The following is a 27752-nucleotide window of genomic DNA, read 5'->3' as shown; positions in this document are numbered from 1 at the left end:
GTATACCATGAAATAAACCAGACAGAAAATACTGTAGTCATAACAAACAATCCTGAAACTTGTGCTATAGCATTGCTTCATATTTATCGAGGTACATTAGCACCATCTAGTGGATGAAAACCTAAACAGTTTTGCAAAGCAGCTAATCATAAACACCGTGAAATAAAGCGACATTAATTGAACCCTCAACCATTAAACGCGAACTTTGTTCCCTTCCCAACCAGGTGCTAAAGAATCGTTCAGTTTTACTTATCACTTTCAGTTTTGTCTGTTTTTACCGTCAAGCGCGTTTCTTTTCTGCACTTCGGAGTCGGCGCTTCCTCCGAGAGCGCGACAGTGATTTACGTCAAAGGTTAATGATTTACGACACCTTCCTTTCCTCCACCCTTCAAAATAAATATACAATGCCAAAAGTTGCAGTGATCATTTTACAGTTTACCCCCAGCGAATCCCAGGGACTCGCTGATCGGAAAAGTATGAGTCCCATTATGCATTTAGAGAGTCCCAAATTTCGAATTCTGAAATGGTCTACTTATTCAATTGCATATAATATCACAAACAACAACAATATACATTGATAATAGGTTTATTTCTTTTACACAAATGCTGCAAAAATTTAAATAATTCAGGCATACAAGATTAACAATGAACATCAGCAGCTGTGTACTCCAGGTTTATTCAACAAAATAAATGGATCAAAATATGCTGTACTCATATGGCATCATGAATACAACATAGCACAAATAATACAGGTAAGTATTGATGTGGCTTGACATACTCTTCCCAAGACGATGCATGGGTAATCTATCAATTTGACGAAAGAATGTACCACACATCATCGTTAGTTCTACCGAGAGTTAACATTAGCATTACTACAACTTGTGACGAATGTTTTATTCATAAAGTTACTATGCTACAACCAGTAAATTATAGAATAACCAAGACTGTTTCATCATATTTTTTATCGCGATTAGCCTATAGATCTAATGACCAATTTGCCTCGTAATCGTGCCTCTGATCGTATCTCGCTCTCGTGTTCTGTGCATACATCACAGGTGAGTTTAGTGATACGCCCTTCGGATGATTCATAGTAAAAATCAGACTGGCGTTCCCATTTCTTAAATGTCGTAATTAGTAAATCTTTGTGTGTTTTTTTCGCCGCCACCTCAAACTGTCATCCGCACGATTCCTCCGTTTGCGGACTAAAATAGCAACCCGCATGCGCACATAACGTTATCTGTTCCGCCCCGCCAACACTGAAAACAAAACAAAACGAAAGTAAATTAGAAGAAACACACTCACACTTACACACCACACCACAAACACACATACAGGCACAGTGAAATCGCGTTAATCACACAGGAGAGATTCGATCGCGTACTGTCAACTCATGTGCAGTGACTTTTATGGGAAACCATTTTTCGGTACCATCAAAATGACGCCACGGAAACGACACGCTACCGGTAACAATCGTTACCGTGAAATCCTCAGGCCTGCCGTAGGTTTTTTTTTGTTTGTTTGTTTTGACTGAGAAATTTCCTTGCGTCCCAAAAACGCACATTATTTGGAACTGTGCGTCTAGTACGCGGGACGCAGAGGTAATGAGATGGCTGAAGTTGTAGTCATTTACACTCCCACAAAATCATTCTAATTCACCTGGTGACTAAACGGAATAATAACGATTTCACAATGAAGAGATTACCTCTAACGTTTAACGTACAGTATATGAAACACATAGTCCGTATGAATCAACCTTAAACTGTAGAATACGGTTAAAGGGTCTCCAGGCGCAGAACCACTGTCTGCACCGGATGCTCCACGACAGATGATTTTCCAGAACATTTTCCCTTCTCAATCTTTTTATCTCCAAAACGAATCTTCACGTTCCTCAAAGGTCCGTCTTTGTCTGTCATTACACGTGCTAATCTCCACCTTCTCCATTACATCATCTCCCAACTTTCAAGTTTCTCTTGGGAGTGTGCCATTTCTGTCTTGTTGCGATGATCGATACATATTCGAGACCGAAATAGTTCAGATAACTACTGCACTCTTTTGCGTGTATATATATGTCCTCTCTGGACGCTCGTAACTCAAAGCACTCAAATACCCAATTAATCCATTGAAATATTATTAATCATTGTTCAACCCTCAAAACCAACACGTTTTTTAAATATATTTTTCATTGATTTCGCTCTGCTCCTCGTCTGAAGGTTCTCATTTTGTTTGGCCTTTAACGAAACGGCCGTGTCTGAGAACATATCTATATGGGCGTGACGTTTGTATCGAAACCAATTGGACGTCTACGCTGAGCCACAATTTACACAATTTACATTCGACAATTTACACGCAAATTCATAAATAAATGCACAGACAACACAAAAAACGTGAGAAAACAGCGATTTTGACTTCAAAATGGCGCCGCGTGAGTGGCTGCCTTTCCAGCAGCTCCTATATTTTGTTGTTCTACTTCTTCCTTTCATAACTTTACTGCTGTGAATCTGGAATTTCTCCATTGCGAGACTAATAAAGGTTTTCTTATCTTATCTTATTTGTCCTCGGCATCACGGTCCACGAGTAGAAATGTTTTTATTTTTACATTGTCCACCAGGTAGTGCTGTTGTCAAGGTTCTTCCACAACAAGTGGACTCACGTACTCATTTAAGTGTCGTAGGTTCCTCGTTCCTACATCATGTAATATGGAGGAGTGTATGATTTCACCGTTGAATTAAAGTATAAAACATGGTCAAATTGCACAATGCAATATTGTAGAAACGTACACTCGGTGTTTTCTATTACAGTATGTAGAATGTTTTGTGTAGGTTACTGTAGTAGATTGTAGAATGGAGGAGTGCCGGAAAGTGGCCCAATTTGCACCCCGACCATTGGCCAAAATGAAGCCTCCGTCTGTGGGCGTGGTCAATGTGACACACGCCCTCGTTTTCATTGACGGGCGTGTCCCCGCGGCTCTCCAACCTCGTGGAAGAAGATGGCGAAGACGGTGGCGGTCCTCCCCGTTCGCTCCCCGAGCGCGCACCTTCTTCTCCTCCTCCGCCCTCTCCCCGTGGGGACACCGCCTCCATCTACGCTGGGCGCCCACTAGACGCCGCCGGCCGCCCGCAGGCCGCAGGGCGCCTCTGGGGCACCGACAGCCGGGGACAGAAGACAGAAAGACACCGCCAGCCACCCCATCCTAGCTCCTTCTAGTGCGCGCGTGCGTTCCCGCTTGGACTCGCTCTTGTTATTAATATTATTTTTGGAAGTTTTGGATCGATTGAGTCAAGATGGAGAGCATGGAGAGGGAGTGCAGCGCGCTGGGGGGACTCTTCCAGAACGTCATAGCAGACTTGAAGGTTGGCGCACACACTCGTCGATTATTATCATCATCATCATATCGTCGTTGTAATCAGGTGACGTCTCAGGTGTCCAATCAGAAGAATTTGCCACACCCTCAAGTTGCCTCAGCCACAGGTGGTGCAAATGGCTCCCATGATGGATATCGGAACTATGGAAATCCAAATGCTCATTCCTGACTCCCTGATCACGACAAAAGATATTTGTAGTGGAACACTCCTGGTCTCTAGCAAAATGTAGAGGGATAAGAACGATAATCAGGATTTGGACTTGGCTTTTCTGAGCAGCAGTGGACCTGTTCAAATGTCTTCCACAACTTTACTATGGTGACATTTTCCTCCATGAACACAAGAAACCAATTGATTTTGTTTAGCTTGCTTCCCTGATATTGACTGGCGACCACTCCATTGTTTGTATGTGCCTTGATGTTCACTGGCGACCAGTTCATTGTTTGGGAATGGCATAATTGTGAAAATATTTCTGACTTTCAAATTCTTGGTGTATTTTTCTTTTCCTCACGAGGCTACCATTTCATTATTACAATTTCAATATTACTATTTCCTAATCAAATCACACTGTTATTATTTATGCAGGTAACAATGATTATTTTCATTATTCGAATAAGGATTATTGTTTTGGCTGCGAGAAGGCGACCAACCCTTCTAGCCACCTCCCTTGTTGCCATGGAAACACTGAGTTGATTGGCTGGCTTCTGTTCCTTCATCCCAATTGCCCCTGTTGTATGTCTTTGGCCCATTCTGTTGAATATGAGCAACAACAACACCAACTGGAAAACGGCAGCCCTGGATGTATGTATTCCTCAAGGGACTTCAGATGGCTGCTGTTGCCACGGCGACAATTTATGTCCTGGCTGGCTGATGGATGTGGCGGCAGCACTGCCCTCCCAACTGCCGGCACGCCAACAAAGACAGAGCGTGCAAATTGAATTCCATTCGAGAGGAGGGCGGCTCGAATAACGGCAGTGGCGTGAAAGCTAGACCAACAAACAGCAACCCTCAAAAAATACAAATTGGAGGTAGAACAACGCTCCCCGAACCCCCACCGCACATCATTTCCTCTTGCCACTCTGCAGTGTTGCCATGGCGACGGTCGTCCATGCAGCTCAGCGCAGCTGGAGATGAAGAAGAGAGATGGGGGGGGGGGGGGGGGGGACACTGCCAGACCACATGCCAACATCACACTTGAAAAGAGATACCATATACAGACGGACAAAAGTATTGAGACGCAGCCTTCGATCAATCAATCAGTCAGTCAATCAATCAATGAGAAGTTGGACTAGAATGAATCTTCACAGGACATCCAAGGAGACATTTGTCCGGTTTGCCCCATAGTTGGGTGAAAATTTGATAGTTGGACTACAAGGCCTGAATGGTGATTCTTCATCTCATGAAAGTTGGCCAGGAAATATATTTTTGATAGCCTCCCATGTCATCATCATCATCTTTTTGTTGTTGTGTTTGCTGTGCAGGGCAGTTATCCGGTGTGGGAAGACTTTGTCAGCAAGGCCGGCAAACTGCAGTCGCAGCTCAGGTAACCTTTCAGCGTCTTCTATTCGTGGAGGTGGGGTCTCTGGTCACATGACTGTACTGGGGTCAGACTCGAAAGGGCGACTTTGCCACTTTTGCTAAAATAATGCTTGGATTGGATGGCATAAGAAGTGACTCCAGAACGGGGGAAGTGCGATCACAACCGAGGACACGCTGCATGTCTTTGTGTCCCGTCATCTGACCTCTTTGCAACGATAACAAACGTCGCTCTGTTTCAAATATTTGTTCCCGGCAGTCTCCATCGACCGGCCAGTACGTGGGGACTGATTAAGATTGTAGGACTTAATGATGACCTGACTTTCTTTTAGCGTGGACTGCACTTTTCCCTCAAGTAACTCCGGACTTGCTTGAGGAACTCATTTCTGGCGGGGGGGGAGCAAAGCCGCATGAGTGGAAAGTTAGCAGTTGGCGGCGAGTGTGTGTGCTTGTGCTGTGTGGCAGGGCCACGGTGGTGGCGCTGGCGGCCTTCCTAGACGCCTTCCAGAAGGTGGCCAACATGGCGTCCGGCAGTCGAGGTAGGACCCCATTTCTCATCTTGGCTCCGTGAATTTATTCCTACCACTTTCCCGTCTTTGTCTACTTGAATTGCGGCTGACTCTTGCCTCTTGGTGCCAAGGAGCTACGTGAGAGTGAGTTGAGGAGTTTCATTTGGCTCAAAGTGGTGCTTTGATGCCCTATTGCACCATCTTTATGGAAGAAAACCGTGTTGATGTGAGTGGAGGGGTTTCTTGTTGATCGAGGTAGTGCATCGCCACCATCTTGTGGCCTATGGGGACCAATCCAACATTTGTTGATATGTGACCTGCCATTGGATGGCGACCAGTCCGTTGATTGTCTATGCTCGCTGCTCAAAGTCAGGATTTGGTACCTGGATGGATACCAGATGACTGGATCTGGACCCATGCAGCAGTTTGCCGCTCGAGCGGGACAAATTAAGACTCCCAAGTGGGATGATGTCAGAGAGGACAACCTCCCAATGTTTCTCCGTCGCTCCCACGAGCAGCAAGTGGGTCCAAGCCTCACCGACCTATCATGGCATCCCCAGCGGCAGCTTTGGTTACACGAAAAAGAGAGACCAACACATATGATCCCCGCACACTCATTTGGAAAATTCCAAGTCTGTACGAATGCCAAGTGCATTTCCAGTGCCTCCTTTTCTTCAGGGTGATGTGGGACTCCATTAAACAAATGTCACGAGGTAGATGAGTACAATATCACTCATCTCAATAGATTACGTCTCACTCTTTGACACAGCAAGCAACAAACAGACACATCATTTAAGGTTAAACAACAACAACATTCTGTTTACATCATGTATTCTTTATCGTCCGCAAAGAGCCACTCAGTGCCGTACCGATGAGCTGAGAGGAGTGGCGATTTCTCAATCGAGAGCATATCAGTCTGTCTGTCTTATTCCTTCTGCCATCTAGTGGAAGAGCATTTCATCGTTCTGCTTGGCACTGGACGTTGTCGGCATCGATAGATGAGCAAAAATAACCATTCCTTTCAAGACGTCCTCATTTTCAGCCCAAATAAATGAAATTGGAGCATTTGCTACAATCTTCGTGCTATCCGCCAACACACTCGGATGTTCACGTTAATGACATTGGGCTGTTATGTAATTTTGTGATGGGGATCTCACTTTGAGATGACGCAGGTGACGTCTGGCGATGATGTGGACCAAAACAACTTGATTTGCCATTGCCAGGAAATAAGTGGCTCTTAGGTGGTCAAAACTGCACCCCCCCCCACCCCCCCCCCCCCAAAAAAAATAAACTGAGTGCAAGACATCAAGAGTTGCTGGAACGTTTGAGTACAGACTAAGAAAAGGAGGAGGAGGCTGGAGGGGGGGTGCGGGGTCAGTGGTGCAATGCAGCAGCATCACGGCCGCACCCTGACACCATCAACCAAAAAAAAAAAAATCAGCAGCAAATTACAACCCTTTATGTCATCGCTTCATTGAAGGAATTGACCTCCGCCTATCATTTTGTCTTTGTCATTTGGGGGTCAAATGGCAAGCTTTCTTCACTTTCATCATCATTTTTCACCAAATCACGTTTTTAAACAAAGACAAAAATTGGACAAGAGTTACACTCGCTCAATCGTGTGGATTATGTGCCAGATGACCCCGCAATAAGTGAAATCCGCAACACAGATATATTTTAAAACCTACTTGATAACAATATAATTGTACGACATAAAGTATATTGATCCACCTCTGCCTTGACAATAAGCTTCTGATCTGGCGCTTTGTGTCGGTGTCAAAAGCGGGATTACATAGGATTTGACATTTCGTCATCGTCAGCAAAAAACAATGCTGGGTTGAAATACTTGCTGCTTTCATTCGTCTTCTTTCAAATGTAAAATGGTGTGCCACCATCTAGTGGTCCACAGTGGACTTGTATACAAAATAAACTGGGTGGCAGAACAAAAAGTTGATAGGGTGCACCAAGAAATCCACAAAACAACATGATCGCAACCCCCACGCCCCCAAACTGGGACGGAAGGGCATTTCACTGTGTTTGAAATAGGCTTTGAGATCAACATTTGACAATTGAGAACGCTCCCAAAGAACCGCACCTCGCCTCCATAAACTCAGAGGTGGCCAAAAAAAAAAAAAAAAAAACATAATGAAGCTACCAGCTTGTTCACGCAACGTATGATGCTTGAAAAGAAGACTGATTTTTTTTTTTTGCAATGCGGTTGCCAGGGGCGACGAGGGACATTGGCTCAGCGCTCTCCAGGATGTGCATGAGGCACCGCAGCATCGAGGCCAAACTCAGACAGTTCTCCACGTATGTACGCATGCGCGAGTGTGTTGAGCAGGTGTGGATGGCAGCCCCTCTCAATCCTCCATCCTGTTGGTCTCATTTGACCTGGTTACATTATTTGATTTAACATATGGTATGTGTGTGTGTGTGTGTGTGTGTGTGTGTCTGTATGTGTGTACAGGTTGTTTGTGGATTGTCTGATCAACCCCCTCCAGGAGCAGATGGAGGAGTGGAAGAGAGTCGCCAACACTCTGGACAAAGAACATGCTAAAGGTACACGCACGCACGGGCCCAGCAATAACCTGCTGCATGTCCTGCATTCATTTCGTGTGTGTGCGTGTGTGTGTGTGTGTGTGTGAATTGGGGCAGAGTACAAGAAAGCCCGTCAGGAGATCAAGAAGCGTTCTTCGGACACGCTGAAGCTGCAGAAGAAAGCCAAGAAAGGTGCGCTCAAAGCTGCCAGCTATCCCATGCCAATCCATGTTTTTGCTGACTGAGTTTTTGCTCATGCCTTGTTGGTGGCGCCGGCCCGATTTGCGACTCGCTCTTCAGCTGACGTCTGCGGTAAGTAGTCGGCGACCACTCCATTCTTGGTCCCCCGCTCAGCGTTTGTCCTTTCGGGTGCAGGGCGCGGAGACATCTGGCCGCAGTTGGGCAACGCCATGCAGGAAGTGAGCGACAAGTACCTCCAGCTGGAGGAGGCCGAGAAGCAGGCGCTGCGGAGGGCCCTGGTGGAGGAGAGGAGCCGCTTCTGCTGCGTGGTGGCCATGCTCAGGCCCGTCGTGGTCAGCCATAAACCGTACACCCCACGCAAACGTCAACGCGCGCGCATCTGACTGTTTGTGGCGTGTGTGTCAGGAGGAGGAGATGTCCATGCTTGGCGAGATGAGTCACCTTCAGACGCTGACGGACGACCTGAAGACGTTGACCATGGACCCTCACAAGCTGCCAGCCTCCAGTGAACAAGCACGTCTCCTCTCTTCCTCATTTCTTCCTCGTCCTCCCCCTTCTTCATCTTTTTCTTCCTCCCTCCCAGGTGATTGTGGACCTGAAGGCGTCCGAATGCTCCTGGTCCTATCAGACTCCGCCCTCATCTCCAAGCACCACCGCGTCCAGGAAGTCCAGCATGTGCAGGTTGGTTTCGCTGGGCCGCAACCAAACCACGCGACGAGCCCCGGTCGTTGTCCGCTGCCCGCTTGCTGACGGCTATTGGGCGGCTCTTTTCTCTCCGCAGCAGCCTGAACAGCGTGACCAGTAGCGACTCTCGCTCCAGCGGCTCACGCTGCCACTCTCCCGCCTCGCACTTCCGCTACCGCGCCCCGTCCTCGTCGGCCCTCCCTCAGCGGACGCCGGCTCGCCTCTCCTCCGTGTCCTCCCACGACTCGGGCTTCATCTCACAGGACGCCCCCCAGTCTAAGTCGCCCTCGCCCATGCCTCCGGTGCGTCTATACGTGCCGGTTAGACTTACACACGTCATCATAATTTCGCCATTCTGATTCCACCAAGAATGTTTTGTGGCGACGGTTGCATGCGTGGATTCTTGTTTTCACCTTTAGTTGTCCAATGGTTTTGAGTGTCATGCCCCCTGCCCCCTTACTTCAACAAGACCGCCGCCTCCACACGCCATACTTGCCCTCCTCGTGCTCCTCCGCCACGCCACCTCAGCCGCTTCCCCGCCGTCCTCTTGGTCGCTCTCGCCCATAAGCTTTTCTCGTTTAACCGACTGCTCATCTGTGATCTCGTCGTGCCGAGTCCCGTTCCGGAAGGTCCTTTTGTCCTCCGCTTGTCCCTCATGGCAGTCTCATTGACTTCAGCATGTGTGTCACTGTAATCGGCAAGAGTTGGATGGAGGCTACCGGACTCTTCTTGGTACTTGAAAGGCTTATTTACCGTACTGGCCCGAATATAAGACGGCCCTGATGATAAGACGACCCCCTCTTTTTCAAGACTCAAGTTTGAAAAAAGACTTTTTGAACACCAAATTAATTTTTGTACAGAAAATAATTACAGTACATCTGATTATCCATCCATCCATTTTCCGAACCGCTTAATCCTCACTAGGGTCGCGGGGGGTGCCGGAGCCTATCCCAGCTGTCTTCGGGCAGTAGGCGGGGGACACCCTGAACCGGTTGCCAGCCAATCGCACGACACACAGAGACGAACAACCACGCGCGCTCACACTCACATTGAGTGTCACTCACACGCCTTGCATGTTTTTTGAACGTGGAGGAAACCGGAGCACCCGGAGAAAACCCACGCAGGCCCGGGGAGAACATGCAAACTCCACACAGGGAGGCCGGAGCTGGAATTGAACCCGGTACCTCTGCACTGTGAAGTCGACGTGCTAACCACTGGACTACCGAGCCACCCGCATCTGATTATAACAATATATTTGAGAGAAAACGCATGTTATTTTGCCTCATTCAAATCTAAAGTGCAATCGTAAATGAATGGCTTCTGGTTTTTGAAATGTAAATGACATCATAACTTCTCCTCAACTGCTGATCTTGGACCCACTTTTCTCCAGATTGTCGCTACGTTTCTCCATTTTCTGTTATCTCTTCTATTATTTTCTTCTCTTTTCCTTCTTAGCGCTATTTTTTATTTTTCTTCTTCGTCCTACCGCTATTTTTATTTTTATTCTTCGTGACGGGTTCACTTTGGCCCGGGAGTCAAGTTCAGCATTCGCTTCAATGATATCTGGCGCCATCTAGCGTCATAATGTCTAGACCCCGAATATAAGACGACCCCCACTTTTTCAGTCTTATTTCAATGCAAAAAACACCGTCTTATATTCGGGCCAATACGGTAGTTCAAATTTTTCAGTGTGGATTTCTGTCCCTTTATTTCTCTGTCGGGTATCACGGGGGGGGGGCGGGGGTGATTAAGTTCAGAACTGAGGATGCTTTTGGCATTCAAGTTGAAATGTCTTCAGCAAGCAAGAAGAGTCGACTCTCCTCCATTCAACTTTTTGCAGATTGATTCCCTTGTATTTAGCTTAGCAACATGCTAACAACTCAACACCATGCATTGCGTATCATTGCCAGGACTGGGTCAAGCCCTTATTCAACCCCCCGAGCAGGGCTAAGGAGAGGAGGGAGACGATTGAACCTCCAAAGGAGGAATTGCACAGAGGCAAAGGAAGCCCCCCTGTGACCTCCTCCAAGGTTTTTCATTCACGTCGGCAGAATCAGGATGAGCTTCGCCAAACTCTTTCATTCTTCCAACCCATGTTTGGTTTGCACGCAGGAGGACAAAGAAGCCCACGTGGAGCTGGCTAAGGCGCTGGCCCGCAGTCTCCACTTGGACTTTCATGGCTCCAGCAGGGACTCGCTGCATGGCTCCAGCGGCTACAGCAGTCAAACCAACACACCATGTTGCTCGGAGGATGCTGGCCCCACGCAAGGTGGGCGGGCACCCCAGTGGGGTGAGGCTTAAAGCTGCTAGGTCGAGCCTTTGTGGAATTTGGGTTACAGAGGCTCGGGTGGGGAAGGTTTGCTTTGGAGTTCGATGTCATGGGCTTAGCATGCCAAGTAGGATTCAGTGGTCAATAGAGGGCGATGGCTGGCGCACAGCCCCACCGCTGATGTTGGTCACATCATTTTCTTGGAAGACAAAAAATGAAATCAAAATATTTATAACCAATGTTGATCATGTAAGGCTACCTACATTTTTTATGATAAGCGTGATAAATAAGGTCGGGCGGCCCGGTAGTCGAGTGGTTAGCACGTTGACTTCACAGTGCAGAGATACCGGGTTCAATTCTAGCTACGGCCTTCCTGTGTGGAGTTTGCATGTTCTCCCCGTGCTTGTGTGGGTTTTCTGCGGGTACTCAGGTTTCCTCCCACATTCCAAAAACATGCATGGCAGGCTGATTGAACACTCAAAATTTGCCCTAGGTGTGAGTGTGAGCACGGATGGTTGTTTGTTGCGATTGGCTGGCAACCGGTTCAGGGTGTCCCCCGCCTACTGCCCAAAGACAGCTGGGATAGGCTCCAGCATCCCCCGCGACCCTAGTGAGGATGAAGCGGTTCGGAAAATGAATGAGTTAACTGAAGCCAGGCCAGGGTCCAGGAGTTAGTTTGTGGACTTGGGGGGAGTTGTTATATATCATGATTGATCGCCGAATGTCTGTTCCCTTCAGGCTTCGACTTCTTCTCCATGGGAGCGGATCACGAAGGCGATGACGTGGACACGTTGCCCAGCGCCTTGCAGCCCAGCGACCTCTCTCGGTCCTCCCGTCCACGGTTTGGGTCCAAGCTGCCCCCGTCCGCCCGCGTGGCCCCCAGCCAGTCTACAGTGGTCCCGCCGGGGGTGGCCACCATTCGCCGAGCGCCGTACTCCAAACCCAACCTGCGACGCCCGTCGGCAGGCCTCCCTTTGGGCCCAATCCCCATCAAGCCACCCACGTTGCCGGTCAAGACGCCCACCGTGCCGTACCACCACGGCTTCCCCGGGGCGTGGACTTCCGAGGGCGGGTGCACCCCGCGGGCCCCCGTCAGCCCACCAAGCACACTTCTCTCTCCGGGGAGCGGTGGAACCTTTTCGCCTCGCTTGGATCCTGGCCAGCTTCCGCAGGAGACAGAACACGGGGACGGCGTGAACAACCTCCTGGCAGCCATCCGGCGCGGCGTCCATCTGAAGAGGACAACCACCAATGACCGATCGGCACCTAGGATCCACTGAACCGGACGTTTCGTGGCTACGCTTTCCGACTTTATGAAGCAACGCAAACAAAGTTTCCCCAATGCTGCAACAAAACGGACGTGAGTCACACATTTTTCCATTTGGGAGGATCCCGCTTCGCCCTTTAAGAGCCAACTTTCCTGGCGGACTTTTTTTTTTTTTTCTTCAGGATGTGCCAAACGTTGAGTGGCATGTGACTCAGTATCATCATTCTATGACTTTCAGGATGTCTTTTGCACGCTCTCCGCTTCAAGTGCCAAAACCTGCTCCAGTATCCCATTTACGTATTGTGCTTTCACTCAGCCGTCGAGACAAACGTTGAGGACGTGACGCTGGAATTTGCCTTTTATAAAGTGAAAGTGTTTGGCATGTTGTTGCTCTTTTTACCTCCGCCAAGGACACCGTGTTGCAGATCGTTTATCGATGTCCACGAAGACCTTGTTCGATCTCGCTGCGCTTTGCTCCCAGTACGATTCGTATCTCGACAACCGATGATTGTTGTGTTTTTACGGCTTTTTTTTTCAAGGCGTAGAGGTCAAGTCAGATGGGGTTTAATATTTACTGTTTTCTACACTGACATGTTGTGGATACATTGAAGTGTGAGTGTGTGTGTTTTTGTAAATATGATATATATAGATATATTTGACTTATGGCCTAGGTTTAACGATGTCAGAGTGTTATGGTAATAGACACGCTCGCATTGCACCATCAGGACGGGAGAAGGAAGCTTGAAGAAAACTGGAGGATATTCCATCCGCTCTGCACACAATGGAAGCGAATGATTAGTTAGGCGAGTCGGTGAGTGTCATTAACCACCAGTGAAACGCGGGATCGCCTTGTACGTGTCAACTGTTTCCGGCCAGTCAAACTGAAGTGCTACATGGACCGGAAAGCGTCACTGAGCTTGTTGAGTGTCTGATAGTTTCCATTTGTGTCGGCCACCCTTACGGACTCTGAATTGCTGCTGTCCTGTCAAGTCAATGCCATGTATGTGTTTTCCGATGTAATGTTCTTCACAGTCAAATGTCCTGTCGGAAACATTCCCTGGCCAGTGTTGTCCCTCCAACCGCATTCACTTGTTCGGACGGGACCGAACGATGTTTGGTCGTGGTGTTTTCCAACACGTCAGCGTGAAAACTGTTTGATGGGCTGTATAACCTGCAGACCGTCCTCATGCGGCGGATGCGCTGAGCAGATGAATCTTAATGTGACGAGCCTCCAGATGTCATCACGGCCTCGCAGAGTTCAATGAAGGAAAAAAAATCATGTTTATCTGCTCCATTGTGTTTGTGGTTGCTGCTTGTCCTCACTCACTGCGTGTCTGTGCAGCTTGTCAGTCATTCAGGTTTTATTAATCTGCAAAGGTTTAACAGAGGCAACTGGGCTCTTTGCCTTTAATCCAAACATTTTGTTGTTTTTCTCACCTTGGTGGCAAAACGGCTCCTTTGTGGCCCCTTTTCCAACGTGCAAAAGCGAGACGGTGTCAGGACATTGATGAAAGCAGATGATCGATCCACGACTCGCCATTTGCAAAACCAACTCTTTGTTTAGTTTGGCGCCATTTTAGGGCATCTTGGTGCCGAGGATGGTGTTGTTGTGCACTGACGAGCTTCATTTAAACAAAAGTAGTGCTTTGCCACCATCCTGCGGTATCTATGGGTGATTCCAAACGTTTTCAGGGGGCGTGTCAATTATCCATGGATTTTCGCAATAAACGGGGAATACCAAAATGCCGTAAAGCTCCTCGTCCGTTTCGAGACGGTCTTTCTAGTCCGATCAGGCAGCAGTCATCTCTGTCCAGAATTTGTACCTGATAGCCCTCAAAGAAATGTCCTTTCCTCTTTCGAAGATGCGGGTTGCCAGCGATTCCTGGACCCCAAGGAGAATGCCCTCCTATCGGACTAATAGGTAGAATCCACAGGCCAGCATAAGCCCGACGGCCAAGACCACGGTGGGATTGTTGATTTGGTCGCAGGCATGGCAAAGTCGTGTCCACACAGGCGATGGCTCCACCAGCCGGTCCACCTTCTCTGAGATGGCGCGCATGCGCGCGCAGATGTCACGCAGGCTTTGGCGCAGCTCATCCAGGTCCATCTGGGTCTGCCGCTTGATCTCCAGGATCATCTGGTAGAGCGTTATGTTGACCTGCTGGCCATTCCTCGTTACCTCGAACATCTCGCGGCGGAAGGCCTCGATGTCCGCCGGGCAGGCTTCCATCCTCCGGAGGCAGCGCTATGTGTGCTCGTGGCGGGAGGAGGGCCCGAGGGAGGCGGGGTGCAAATGTGCTAACCCAGCTCTCGAATTCCTCCATTCGACAGCATGACAAAGGACAGCTCACCTCTCGTGCATCATGTGACCAAAGACCATTCAGGTGATGAGCAGCTGTGTGATGTCATATTAAGGGCAGGCTGTGGGAAGACGGTCGTTGCCGTAAAACTTAGCCTCATTTGGCTCATGGGGAGTGTCTCCGAGCTGACCTTGTTCGAAAGAGGATCAACACCTCAACTATGACACTCGGTGATTGAGAACTGAACCTGAATTGAAGTGAGGCGAGGCGAGTAAATCATGACATTACTGGTGACGATTCATCTAATTCAATCCGGTAGTTTTCCACATATTCCTTGGCATCATTGGGTTCTCAGATGATCTTGAATGAGAGGCAGGATAGAGCCTGCCTGTCTTACGTAATTGTGCTTTTAGGATAACATTGTACAAAAACAGCAAGTAGGTGAGTTTTCACAGGATAATGGATGATAGATTCCCCTAAAAGATCTGGGAATCATTAATTGTGACCAATTTCTCCCCTAAAATCTGCAACAAAGCTGAAATGGGCAATGTTGCTAGTAGACCAGGCATGTCCAGCTCTGGGCCTGGAGGGCCACTGTCCTGCCTATTTTCCAGCTCTCCCGGCTGCAACACACCTGATTCAGATGATCAGCTCATCAGCCAGCTCTGAAGCAGCATTAGAACGTTCCTGATTATTTGAATCGGGTGTGTTGCTCTTGGGAGAGCTGGAAAACAGGCAGGACAGCGGCCCTTGAGGACCGACTTTGGACACCCCTGTAGTGGACTGATGCAAGTGTAGAAAAAGCGCAAATAGGTGAGTTTCTCAATGAGGATGGGTTGCAAAAAAACATTTGAGAATCACCAATTCTGAATAGAGTCCCCCTAAAAAATGGTCATTGTGAAAATGTCAATAAATAAATAATTACTTTGGAAAATTGGCAGTTCATATAATGACTTAGAAGCAAGCAAATAGGTGACTTTCTTGGTATTTAATGGAAGATAATCTCCAAAATAAAAATCTGAATTGTGAATATGTCCCCTCACTCCCCCCAAAAAAATCCTAACAAAATGAACAAGGCATTTATGGCACACTGTATATGACATGTACTCAGTGGTTGTAAAGATTTTTTATCACATTGCATTTGTTTCAGATTTTCAGAGTGATTCCAGTTGGACAGAATATTCAGACTTTTGGGACCTCTAACATTTAGTCGAATATCGCACTGTATTCCTGCAGTTAATTTTTCCCCACAGCAGAACGGGAAGGTGAATTTTGGTGGTTCTTTGCTTCGTCGTTGGGCGGGGCGGCAGCAGTGTCTCACATTGGAGTGCAGTCGCGTACTTTGCACCAACGAAGAAGATGCAGCAGGGAAAAGTTCAAGTAACCCAACATGGCGGCCGCGGCTCGTAGCTGCCAAACCAAGAGAAGCCTGAGCTAAGCCCGGCCGAAGACGACAGCCTGTCAACGGGCGACTTCCATGCCTGTCCCCGCTTCACGGACGCGCCGGTACCCCCAAGGAGCCTCTGGCGTTGTGATCTGTGAGCACGAAGCCGTATGGCGTCCTCGCAAGGACGGCTAGGCCAGCAGGCCTTGGCGGTGCTCGATGTGGCTCTGCGGGTCCCCTGCATCTTCATTATCGACGCCATCTTCAATTCGTATTACGAGCCCGGCCCGGGTTGGGCCGGTACCGCCGGGAGCGCTTTGTTCCGAATCGTGGGTAAGTCCGACAGACAGCAAGTGGCACTCACGCACGTCCAGTAGCGATCAGCAGCCGGGCTAACGTTAGCCAGACGCGCAGCTCTGTCACCTGTCAGTCACACGCCAGCCCGACAAGTTGACAGCAACAGTAGCTAATTTGTTCGCAAGATGACGCACTCGTCTTCTTTGGAATGCCAATTGCGTCCTTTAACCATTCTCGTTTGAGACAAGGCAAATGTGACCGGCCACATCCACGGCGTGTTGTCAAAGTTTGACGCCAGTCTCGTTTCAGGATGCGCGACCGTGACAGGCTCTGATTGCCCCTGTGCAATGTTTACTGTAAACTGAAACAAGTTTGCAAGGCAGTCGTGATACAGATGACATACACACAAAGACTATCGGACTGTCCCGATTTTAGCCTTCCCGACCAAGAATGCCAAATGCCAAATTATTTGGTGCTTTTGAACTTTGCCCGGCCGTTTGGGGTGATAGTCTAAAATCATAAACGGGATTCAATATTCAAATCTCTGGGGTGAAGGGGAAGCTGACGACTTCCCGAGTCATGATGACTTAGTGAATCGTGACGTGTCAGAAATATAGCCAATCAAAGAAGCGCCTTGATTGGCAAACAAGGAAGCGGCGGCAAAAGAAAAACAAACAGGTGCTTCCGGTATTTTGTCTGTATAAAATTGGGTGCTCCACGTTGCAAGAAAGTAAAGAAGTAAACCTTTTTTTGTAGTCACGTGAGATTTTTGCTGTGAAGAACTTTGTTTCCAGCGAGGGAGAACAAGGTCCTTTGCTGTCATCTCGTGTCAAACATTAAAAAAAAAGCACTGCACACGACAAAAACAAAAAACAGAAAAGCCACTCACACTTCGGGCTGGCAACTAAATTGGATACTTGGTTACAAATATGTTTCCCCTGAAGCTTCTCTGGCACCATGTAAGGACAATGCCAGCGTGCAGACTTTAGTATGTTTTCCAACCCAAATGACTTGTTGGTGGAAACTTGACATTGCAATCAAATAGATCAGTCAGCTTTTCTGGTCAGTCCAAATCCATCCTATATTTCGAATCTTTGATGAAATGAATATTCAAAAGGAAAATCGTTTCTTAAAACATTGAATGGTGCTGGCCCTTTTAACAAAATGCAACATGGAATTTTATCTTGGCAATTATTAAATGTAACATAAGTAGCCCATGGGGCATGTTTCACTTATATTCAGTCCAGTGAAGTAAAACTGGATAATGGCCACGTTGTGGTCGTGTATCACTCATGTTGACCTTGCATCCCAGACCTGTCGCTCACAAGTTGTTTGAGGAAATTGTAACAAATGTCCGGTCTTTCCCAGGCGTGCTCGTCTCCAGTGTGGTGCTGCTGCTGTCGCAGAAAGCCTTGTTCAAGTTCTACACCCTCTTCCTAGCCGTGCTCCTGGGCGCGGCGGCCGTGCTGGTCAACTATCATGCGACCTCGCACACGGACTTCTCCAGCGTCCGCTACAAAGTGGCGCTGGTCTGGCGAAACGGCCCCACACTCTGGCTTGGCCTGGCTACTGTGCAGCTGGCCTTTGGCGTTGCCTACGTTTTCCTCTTGGGCCTGCGGTCGTCGCTGGCCGCTCTGGTTGTCCTAGACGTCATGGTGCCCGTGTGGGGGCTCATGATGGAGCTGCCCCCGGACGTGCGGCGACTGGTGGCCGCGTTCTCGGGCGCTGCCCTGGCCCTCAACACGGCCGCCTGCCTGGCCGCGCGGCTCAAGTGGTTCTACTACTCGTGCCGCTACGTCTACCTGCTGGTGCGACACATGTACCGAATGTACGGCCTGCAGCTGCTCCTCAAGGACACCTGGAAGAGAATCCGCTTCCCAGACGTGCTGCGCGTCTTCTGGCTGACCCGCATCACAGCCCAGGCGCTCATCCTGATCTATGTCGTGCAGGCGGTGCGACGGGAGAGCGGCGACGCCACGGGCGGCTATCCTGACCGAAACTCAGACACGCAGGTAAAAGCTGCACAGTGGCGCTCGAGTTCGGTTCTGCTCACTGGTGTTGAGCAGTAACCGTACTTGACTCCAGTCACGCTTGCTAACTAATTTCAGGACTCTGGATTTACCGTATTTTCCGCACTAAAAGATGCACTGGATTATGAGGCGCACCTTCAATGAATGGCTATTTTGTAATTTTTTTCATACATTGGACACTTCGCACTAAAAGGCGCAATCTACAATGCCTCCACTAGATGGTGCTACGCTCCTTCCATTCAATTCGAGAGGCGTCCGTTCAACTTGAGAGGTGTTCATGACCGCCTCTGAAAAATGTAAATGAACTATTACTGTACTTAAATGAAACTATGAAAATTGAAAATAATGCATCAAAACATAAAATCAGGTGAGGAAATCACAAAATAAATTCTCTAGGGGGGGATATAGAATTTATTTTGTGATTTCCTTGCTTGATTTTCTTCGTGGTTTCATTGAAGTAATCTATTTTTTTCGGAGGCGGCCATGAACGCCTCGAGTGGAACGGAAGAGAAGGCACGGAGACGGACAAAGACGTACAGGACCTGTATTTGTTGAGACTGAAAACCATTAAAGTCTGCGTTTAAAAAAATAACAAAACCACAACCACAGCGCTCCTTTTTTCAACAAATACAGGTGCGTCTTTGTCCGTCTCTGTGACTTATTTTCTTCCGGTCAACTCGAGAGGCGTTCATGACCTCCGAAAAACGTGTTGGCATTTCCTTGATCGTAGCTCCAACAGTACGATCAGATGCCAGTCGTTATTTATTCCTTTGTTGCGTATTCACAAATGATGAAATCGCAATATAAATTCTGTAGGGGGGGGGGGGGGGCTATAGAATTTGTGATATCCTCACTTGCTTTTCAGTTTTGATGTATTATTTTCAATTTTTGTAGTTTCATTGAAGTAATTGTTAGTTTATGTTTTTCGGAGGCGGTCTTGAAAGCCTCTCGAGTCGAATGGAAGAAGGCACGGAGACGGACAAAGACGAACCTGTATTTGTTGAGACTGTTTTAAAAAAATTAACACCACAGCTCTCCTTTTGTCTGAGCTGCAACACAAACTAAAATTTAATAAAGCAGCGACACAGTTCACTATGTTCAATAAACAAACAAACAAGTTATACACATTGGAAGCATGTCTCCAGGAAGGAGCCATCTAGGAGTCAACATATTACCGTAATGACCATACACAAGACGCACCGGATTTTAAGGCGCTCGGTGAGCTTTTAAGAAAATGGAAGACTTGGTGCGCCCTGTAGTGCGGAAAATACAGTATTTGGGATTTGGCGTTCAAACCTTGAGACGTACAATTCTTGATCCCATTGATGGACGTCTTGTGTCACCCTCACCCGTCAGGGTTACCTTCTGAGCTGGGATGTGTTGTGGGACGTGATGAGCAACCTGATCATCTCCGGCTGTGACTCCACGCTCACCGTTCTGGGCATGAGCGCTGTCATCTCGTCAGTGGCGCACTACCTGGGCCTCAGCATCCTCACCTTCATTGGTGCGCATCAGTGAGCTTTTGCGCCCCGAGAAAATGTTCCCCGGTCATTGAACGGCGGGCGCCGTCGTGTGTCGTTCAGGTTCGACGGAGGAGGAGGATAAACGTTTGGGCTTCGTGGCTCCGGTGCTGTTCTTCATCCTGGCCCTGCAGACCGGACTCAGCGGCCTGGACCCCGAGGAACGCCTGGTAGGACACAACTCGTCGGCTCATGTCAAGGTGCAGCTGGTTTGGTTAGATCAGTCATCCATAAGCTTTCTGGAGCCTTCTTGTTTGCTCTCTTTGTGGCAGTCTTGCTTTTTCGTGGACAGCTCCGCCATGTTTTTGTGGTTCAGTGAAAAATCATACAGTACGTTAAATTGCATGTGGTGCCGCAAAACTTGCGACACATTTGCCGTTTTTCCTCTGCAGCAAAATGAGTGATCAAGTACATGTTGTTGTCCCTTCGTGCCACCGTATGTGGCTGGCAAAACTAAAAGATGATCGGCTTCGTGTACCCAGTAAACTGGGACTGAGCCACAACAGATGCTCCTCGCTGTACAAATAGTTAGACGGTCGCAATTTTATTATCGTGCTCACATATTGAGCCCGATGTTATTATTGTTTGTCAGTGCTTCATGAAGCTTCATCTCAACGTCACTACCCTGCCGTGTTCCCAAAGGTGCGTCTGAGCCGCAACATGTGCCTCCTGCTGACGGCCATCCTCCACTTCATCCAAGGAATGACAGACCCGGTGCTGATGTCGCTCAGCGCCTCTCACGTGTCCTCCTTCCGCCGCCACTTCCCCGTGCTGCTGGTGTCGGCGGCGCTCTTTGTGCTGCCCATGGTGCTCAGCCATTCCCTGTGGCACCACTATGCCATCAACACCTGGCTCTTCGCCGTCACCGCCTTCTGCGTGGAGCTGTGTCTCAAGGTACGGACCTTCCGCTTTTTCCCCTCGCCAGCTGTCACGTGCTCCAATCTGTTTTGTTTTTGTTGCAAGCCAAAATGTCAATTTCGACCTAGCTTCGGATGCACTCAAGTCAAGTGGGAGGGCGGAAAAAAAGGGTGGGGGGTGGGATCAGTGGCATTATGCTTTACTGAACTGGGGAAATTGATTTGATATCAGCTGAACCTCGACTCCTGGCATAAGTCCATCCCAATCGTAATAAGATAAGAAAAGAAAACCTTTATTAGTCTCGCAATGGAGAAATTCCCAATTCACAGCATAATCCAAACATTTTCGCTTCCCCATTGAAGTGCCAGCAGAATTTGATGAAACAAAATGTTACTGCCTTGTAAAAATAGAAATTTTACAACATAACATTGAAGGAAAGAAAAAAAAGATAGTGTGATGTGCCGAAAGGAGAGTCACACGCAGGCTGCATGTTTGGCCTGTGAGGCGGAGTGGCTTACTAAGTGACATTGTTAGTCTGGACTCCGTGGGTTTGTCCTGTTCATGCTCCTTTGTGAGTACAGTCATACCTCGGTTTTCGACCTTAATCAGTTCCAGAGGGCTGTTCGAAAACCGATTTGTTCAAAAACCGAAACCATGCTCTTTTTTAAAAAAAAAAATCTTTATTGAACACGTCTGGTAAGTAATGGAACGCTACACGAGGAAGCGTCACTTCCTCGTGTAAGGAAGGCGAGAGGAGTCAAGTGGTGCATTCAAGTGCGCTCAGTTTGTTCGAGAACCCGATTTTCAGTCGTCATCCGAGGCATAAAAAACTCGAAATCTTTGGTCGAAAACCGATTTGGTCGAGAACAGAGACGTTTGAAAACCGAGGTTTGACTGTATATTCATTTTGTCAGCTTTTCATTTTACTCAGCTGATTATTACCATATTGGCCCGTAAGACGGTGTTTTTAGCATTGAAATAAGACTGAAAAAGTGGGGGTCATCTTATATTCGGGGTCTAGACATTATACCCATTCGCGACACTAGATGGCGCCAGATATCATTGAAGCGAATGCTGAACTTCACTCCCAGGCCAAAAATAAAAATAGTGGTAGCACAAAGAAGAAAAACAGAAAATAGTGGTAAGGAAGAGAAGAGAAGAAAATAATGGAAGAGATAACAGAAAATGGAGAAACGAAGCGACAATCTGGAGAAAAGTGGGTCGAAGATCGGCCAGGTTAACCGGCAGCTGAGGAGAAGTTATGATGTCATTTACATTTCAAAAACCAGAAGCCATTCATTTACGAATGTGATTGCACTTCAGTTTACATATTTAAATGTTCAGATATTAAGATTGGAATGAGGCAAAATAACATGCTTTTTCTCTCAAATATATTGTTATAATAATTTGTACTGTAAATATTTTCTGTATAAAAATTAATTTGGCGTTCAAAAAGTCTTTTTTCAAACTTGAGTCTTGAAAAAGAGGGGGTCGTCTTATCATCAGGGCCGTCTGATATTCGGGCCAAGATGGTATATGATGTCTGTAATTGAAAGTTTGGCTGGCAACACAAAGTAAAAACTCAACCGAGAGCGCAACGAATGAAATGATGGCGTCGCCATTCTCCCGCCGGGGCCAGGTGCTGGTGTCGCTGACAGTCTACGGTCTCTTCATGGCGGACGGCTTGTCGGACGTGCTGTGGGAGAAGCTGGACGACTACGTGTACTACGTGCGCTCCACGGGCAACATCATCGAGTTCCTGTTCGGCGTGGTCATGTTCGGCAACGGCGCCTACACCATGATGTTCGAGTCAGGCAGCAAGATCCGCGCCTGCATGATGTGCCTGCACGCCTACTTCAACATCTACCTGCAGGCGCGCAATGGCTGGAAGACCTTCATCAACCGCCGCACCGCCGTCAAGAGGATCAACTCGCTGCCCGAGCTGCGGGGCGAGCGGCTGCGCCGCATCGAAGACGTCTGCGCCATCTGCTACCAGGAGTTTGCCACCTCGGCGCGCATCACGCCGTGCCACCACTACTTCCATGCGCTCTGCCTGCGCAAGTGGCTCTACATCCAGGATAGCTGCCCCATGTGCCACCAGAAAGTTAATGTGGACGACGACGCCCGCGACAGGGATGTCTTCTCCAACAATAACGGGGGCTACGCGCCGCCACCGCCGGAGGCCCCCGCCGCCGCCCCGCCGCCGGTGGAAAACCCGCCCGCTGATGCCCAGCCTGTCAACAGGGCGGCGCGGCCGGCGCCGGGCACATTGGCAGCCGTGGCGGGGGGCCTTCACCACGAGCTGCTGGAGGACAACGACAGCATTGAGTACGACGACGACGACTGGGTTGTGCAAAACGGGGGCACACCTGTAGAGGAAGAGTATATGAATGATGACACCGACTCCACAGATGACTGAGAGGGCGGGATTATTTAAATGGACTTTCGCTTCTTCATTGAAGAAGGAGTTAGGGATGATATTCAGTTTCGGGGTTCACCCGAAAAACGTGTGCATGAGATTTGCCTGCTTGCGTGGGGCAAATCCTCCCGGTGATGTTTTCTTGAGCACCATTTAGCGTTGTCCACGTGGCGACTCTTTGTCGTGGCGTGCGCGCGTGGTGACGGCCTCGTTTTGAATCTCGGCCATCAAGGAGGACTCACTGGACTCGTCCCGCGTTCTCTCTTGTCCAATCAGCGCCGAGCTGAGGCGTCTGATGAGCCGCTCCTGGTCTCTTGTGTGACCGTGCCTCCCATTTTATGTACGTTCTTGTACATGGGACTGATGTGCTGAATCAGCGTCTTTTGCTTCTGATCCCAATTATGTTTGAAGGGTTTCTTTGCCCACAATTGAAAAAAAAGCATTAAGGGGGTTCTGGTTGCAACTGGACTCCTATCGGTTTGTTAAAATGTTCCTTTCATCTTAACCCCACACCCCTTCTGATTCTAAATTCATTGGATTGGATACAACTTTATTGTCAAATGTGCTGTAGTACAGCACAGATGAAATTCCTTCCCTCTCACATAAAACAAGAGGAGCCGCTGCTGGTGTCTGATTCAGATGGATAAAAATAAACTGAAAAGGCCGATTTAGTTTCGAAGGTGGGAATTGGTTTGAGTTCTGATCGGGGGGCCGTTCCTCCCAATCACGCCCCTTCAGGTCTCACTGTCGTTGCCCACGTGAGCATTGAAGTCCCCCAGCAGAACAAGGGAGTCCCCAGCAGGAGTACTCTCCAGCACACCCTCCAAGGACTCCAAAAAGGGTGGGTATGCTGAGCTGCTGTTGGGTGCGTACGCACAAACAACAGTCAGGACCCGTTCCCTCACCCGAAGGCGGAGGGAGGCAACCCTCTCGTCTACCGGTGTGAACCCCAATGTACAGGCACTGAGCAGGGCGGCAATGAGTATGCCCACACCTGCTCTGCGCCTCAGTGTGGGCAACTCCAGAGTGGAATAGAGTCCAACCCCTCTCGAGAGAACTGGTACCAGAACCCAGGCTGTGTGGAGGTAAGTCCGACTATATCCAGTTGGAACTTTTCTACCTCGCACACCAGCCCCGGGCTCCTTCCCTGCAAGAGAGGTGACATGTCCCTAGAGCTGCAGCCAAGGATCGGACCGCCAGGGTCCCCGCCTTTGGCTGCCGCCCAGCTCACACTGCACCTGACCCCCTTGGCCCCTCCCATGAGTGGTGAGCCCATGAGAAGGAGGACCCACGTTTCCTCTTCGGGCTGAGCCCGGCCAGGCCCTATGGGTGCAAGCCCGGCCACCAGGCGCTCGCCAACGAGCCCCACCCGCAGCCCTGGGACCAGAGGGCCCCGGTGACCCACGTCCGGGCAAGAGAAACTGGGTTCCATTTATTTTGTTCATCATAAGGGGTTTTGGACACTCGGGTGAAGAGAGGGGCGGAGCTGTCAAGTGATCACCACCTGGTGGTGAGTAGGCTCCGATGGTGGGGGAAGATGCCAGTCCGTCCTGGCAGACCCAAACGTATTGTGAGGGTTTGTTGGGAGCATCTGTCGGAATCCCCTGTCAGAAGGAGTTTCAACTCCCACCTCCGACAGCCTTTCCCATGATCCGGGGGAGGCGGGGGACATTGAGTGCGGCCAAACTGAGTTGTGGCCGTAAGGTGGTTGGTGCCTGTCGTGGCGGCAACCCCTGAACTCGCTGGTGGACACCAGCAGTAAGGGATTCCGTCAAGCTGAAGGAGTCCTATCAGGCCTTTATGGCCAGTGGGACCCCAGAGGCAGCTGACGGGTATCGACTGGCCAAGCGGAATGCAGCTTTGGTGGTCGCCGAGGCAAAAACTCGGGCGTGGGAAGAGTTCGGTGAGACCGTGGAAGCCGACTTCCGGACGGCTTCGAGGAAATTCTGGTCCACCATCCGACGTCTCAGGAGGGAGAAACTGCACCACTCCCACTGTGTACAGTGGAGCGTTCCAACTACAGAGGAATCACACTCCTCGGCCTCCCTGGTGTAAGGTCTATTCAGGGGTGCTGGAGAGGAGGGTCCGTCAGGAAGTCGAGCCTCAGATTGAGGAGGAGCAGTGTGGTTTTCGCCCCCGCCGTGGAACAATGGACCAGCTCTACACCCTTAGCAGGGTCCTCGAGGGTATGTGGGGAATTCGCCCAACCAGTCTGTGTTTTGTGGACTTGGAGAAGGCGTTTGACCATGTTCTGCGGGGGGTGCTTCGTGGATATGGGGTACCGAACCCCCTGATACGGGCTGTTCGGTCACTATACCACCGATGTCAGAGTTTGGTTTGCATTGCCGGCAGTAAGTCGAAATCGTTTCCAGTGAGGGTAGGACTCCGCCAATTTAGCGGTTGATCTACGTCCCAACCCTCATCTATGGTCACGAGCTATGGGTCGTGACTGAAAGAACGAGATCCCGGATGCAAGCGGCCGAAATGAGTTTTCTCCCCGGGGTGTCCGGGCCCTCCCTGAAAGATAAGGTGAGAAGCTCGGTCATCCGGGAGGGGCTCAGAGTCGAGCCGCTTCTCCATGTCGAGAGGAGCCAGATGAGGTGGCTTGGGCATCTGATTCGGATGTCTCCTGAACGCCTCCCTGGTGAGGTGTTCTGGGCATGTCCCACTGGCAGGAGACCCCGGGGACGACCCAGGACACGCTGGAGAGACTCACCCAGCTGGCCTGGGAACGCCTCGGGATCCCCCGGGGAGAGCTGGAAGAAGTAGCTCGGGAGAGGGAAGTCTGGTCTTCCCTGCTAAAGCTGCTGCCCCCACGACCCGGCCCCAGATAAGCGGTAGAAGATGGATCGATGGATGGATGGAGTTGGTTTGAGTTCAGTTTTTTGTTTTTTTTCTCTGCGTATCTTGTAGGCATGAGCAAGTACCAATGCCAGTGTTTGGGGCTTGGGCCGATCCCGGCCTTATTTTGAGGTATCGGGCATTGGTGGATGGTGCTGATACCAGCCACCAATACTAAAGGCAAAAAAAAAAAAAATCAGACATCAAGTCCTTGGCAGTAGTTTGCACTATTGCATACTGCGCAGTTATTGACCCATCGGCATACCTGTCAGCCTCGGCTCATAGCTGCCCTTATAAATGATTACGATTCCCCTTACAAAGCAACAAAAACCCGTACAACGGCTTACCGCGCATGCGCACATCATCGTCATTGTGTTCAAGGAAATTGTATGGATCAAAAGCACTAAACGTATCGGTACTCAAGAGTGGTATCGGACGTCCCTTGTTTTTTTGTTTTTTTTTGGTCTGTTTTTTTTTAAATGAAGACTTATTTTTTACCTAAAAGTATTTTGGTTCTGAATTTTGATTGAAAAAAAAAAAAACTTAAAACAAAGTTGAACTGCAAGAAGCCTTCTGGCCTGAGGTTTTTTTTTTTTTTTTTTTTTTTTTTTGAGGGGGGTATTTTATTTAAATTTGTTTGCTTTTGGTGATGCTTTGTTTTCAAACATTGAAGATGTTCCACTTTTAATCCAAAAGGCTTCTCTTGTTCTGAATTTGAATTAAAAAAAAATGTTGCGCTGAACAAGCCTTTTTCTTTTTTTCCCCAAATTTGGTTTTGGAAGATTTGGAAGTGAAGAAGCTTTTTGAGTTGCGCAACCAAGAGGAGTGCAGTTGCCTCCATCTGCTTCACCAGAGCTTGTTATGATCCTGCTTTGGACACCAGTTTGCGGCATCCCTGAGCTGGTGTGGCCTCGTAAAGTCAGAGTGCAGGCAGAAAGTCCCCCTGTTGCTGAAACAAACCCAAATCGTCATACAATGGTGCATGGCAAAGCTATTTTTGTACAAGGTTCCCACGGGTCCTTAAAGTTCATAAAAATCCATAAAAAAAGTTGTAAAATGATGTTCTTAATTGTCCTTAATTTTCAGGGAAAGCTTCTAAAATCAATAAAAATCCGTAAAAATGTATTTTTATTCAAAAATAAATTGACATTTTATATTTTGTAAATTTAAATTTTTCTTAGTGTACTTTATTTGAGAATAAATTCGTTTTGACTTTTATTATGTTTGTTTTTGAAAATTTGACATACAGTATGTCAAATAAAGGGTTAGCTGATTGCCCCTAAAAATAAAGATGTGCCCTTCCTTTGGCAGCAATGATTTGAACACCAGCTCAGTGATGTGTGACTTTCTGTTCAACCTGCATATTGCTGAGCGGGCATTAAATCCACCGTGAATCCTCTGCTAAATGGAGAAAAGGTCCTTAAAAATGGCCAAATTACCCCTCAAAAGTCCTAGTTTTATTACTCCAGAAATAAAAAGCAAGTGGAAGAGGGGGAACCCTGTTGTAAGGTTGAGTGTTTGGAGCCCTCGGAGCAATTGAAGGCTCTTCGCACAATTTGTCATGTTGTCATCTCTGCTGTACAAGCAGAACTGAAGAATTTTTGGCCATGCCCAGCTTTCCGTTTTGGCGCTTGGTTTGGAAAACACATTAGTCTTAATAAAATCATGTTTGATATTGTCCCTTTTCCCCTCTCGGTCATTTTTCAACCCCGTGTGAAGGTTTGTAGTGAATCATTTAAA

General features: G+C 48.6%; 2 protein-coding genes across 5 annotated transcripts; both read left to right on the top strand.

Annotated features, from left to right (window-relative positions):
* The first annotated feature begins 2947 nt into the window (after window positions 1-2947).
* LOC147191185 (protein MTSS 1-like) lies at window positions 2948-13646 on the top strand. 3 transcript variants are annotated; one of them, XM_086137117.1, is made up of 14 exons: window positions 2948-3350; window positions 4841-4902; window positions 5361-5434; window positions 7630-7714; window positions 7872-7963; window positions 8060-8134; window positions 8243-8254; window positions 8318-8475; window positions 8549-8656; window positions 8727-8824; window positions 8925-9129; window positions 10738-10857; window positions 10940-11117; window positions 11835-13646. In XM_086137117.1, the coding sequence occupies exons 1-14, from the start codon at window positions 3282-3284 to the stop codon at window positions 12374-12376; spliced, it is 1878 nt and encodes a 625-aa protein (XP_085993243.1). In that variant the 5' UTR covers window positions 2948-3281; the 3' UTR covers window positions 12377-13646. The 3 variants fall into 3 exon arrangements, with proteins under 3 accessions (XP_085993243.1, XP_085993244.1, XP_085993245.1); XM_086137118.1 differs by having other exon boundaries at window positions 2949-3350; window positions 10940-11096; XM_086137119.1 differs by lacking the exons at window positions 2948-3350; window positions 4841-4902; window positions 5361-5434 and having other exon boundaries at window positions 7630-7745.
* Window positions 13647-15987: 2341 nt separating this feature from the next.
* Window positions 15988-27690, top strand: rnf139 (ring finger protein 139). Of its 2 annotated transcripts, none has more exons than XM_086136618.1 (6): window positions 15988-16380; window positions 17713-18356; window positions 19731-19878; window positions 19958-20064; window positions 20537-20788; window positions 22392-27690. In XM_086136618.1, exons 1-6 carry the CDS (start codon window positions 16218-16220, stop codon window positions 23169-23171), a joined length of 2094 nt encoding a protein of 697 aa, XP_085992744.1. In that variant the 5' UTR covers window positions 15988-16217; the 3' UTR covers window positions 23172-27690. The 2 variants fall into 2 exon arrangements, with proteins under 2 accessions (XP_085992744.1, XP_085992743.1); XM_086136617.1 differs by having other exon boundaries at window positions 19958-20094.
* The last annotated feature ends 62 nt before the right edge of the window (window positions 27691-27752 follow it).

This window comes from Hippocampus guttulatus, chromosome 18 (genome assembly GCF_054856545.1).
Source record: "Hippocampus guttulatus isolate MCC_2025c chromosome 18, RoL_Hgut_1.0, whole genome shotgun sequence".
In the NCBI taxonomy this organism is placed as follows: Eukaryota; Metazoa; Chordata; class Actinopteri; order Syngnathiformes; family Syngnathidae; genus Hippocampus; species Hippocampus guttulatus.
The sequence above is the reverse complement of the archived record's forward strand: the minus strand, read 5'-3'. Positions and strand labels throughout refer to the sequence as shown.

Bases quoted from the DNA above. Each gene is read 5' to 3' on its own strand.
- rnf139 (XM_086136617.1), top strand. From the start codon at position 16,218: ATGGCGTCCTCGCAAGGACGGCTAGGCCAGCAGGCCTTGGCGGTGCTC. The intron at 18,357-19,730 runs GTAAAAGCTGCA...CTCACCCGTCAG, and splicing joins ACCGAAACTCAGACACGCAG to GGTTACCTTCTGAGCTGGGA. The intron at 20,789-22,391 runs GTACGGACCTTC...CGCCGGGGCCAG, and splicing joins GCGTGGAGCTGTGTCTCAAG to GTGCTGGTGTCGCTGACAGT.
- LOC147191185 (XM_086137117.1), top strand. From the start codon at position 3,282: ATGGAGAGCATGGAGAGGGAGTGCAGCGCGCTGGGGGGACTCTTCCAG. The intron at 7,964-8,059 runs GTACACGCACGC...GAATTGGGGCAG, and splicing joins GGACAAAGAACATGCTAAAG to AGTACAAGAAAGCCCGTCAG. The intron at 8,825-8,924 runs GTTGGTTTCGCT...TTCTCTCCGCAG, and splicing joins AGGAAGTCCAGCATGTGCAG to CAGCCTGAACAGCGTGACCA.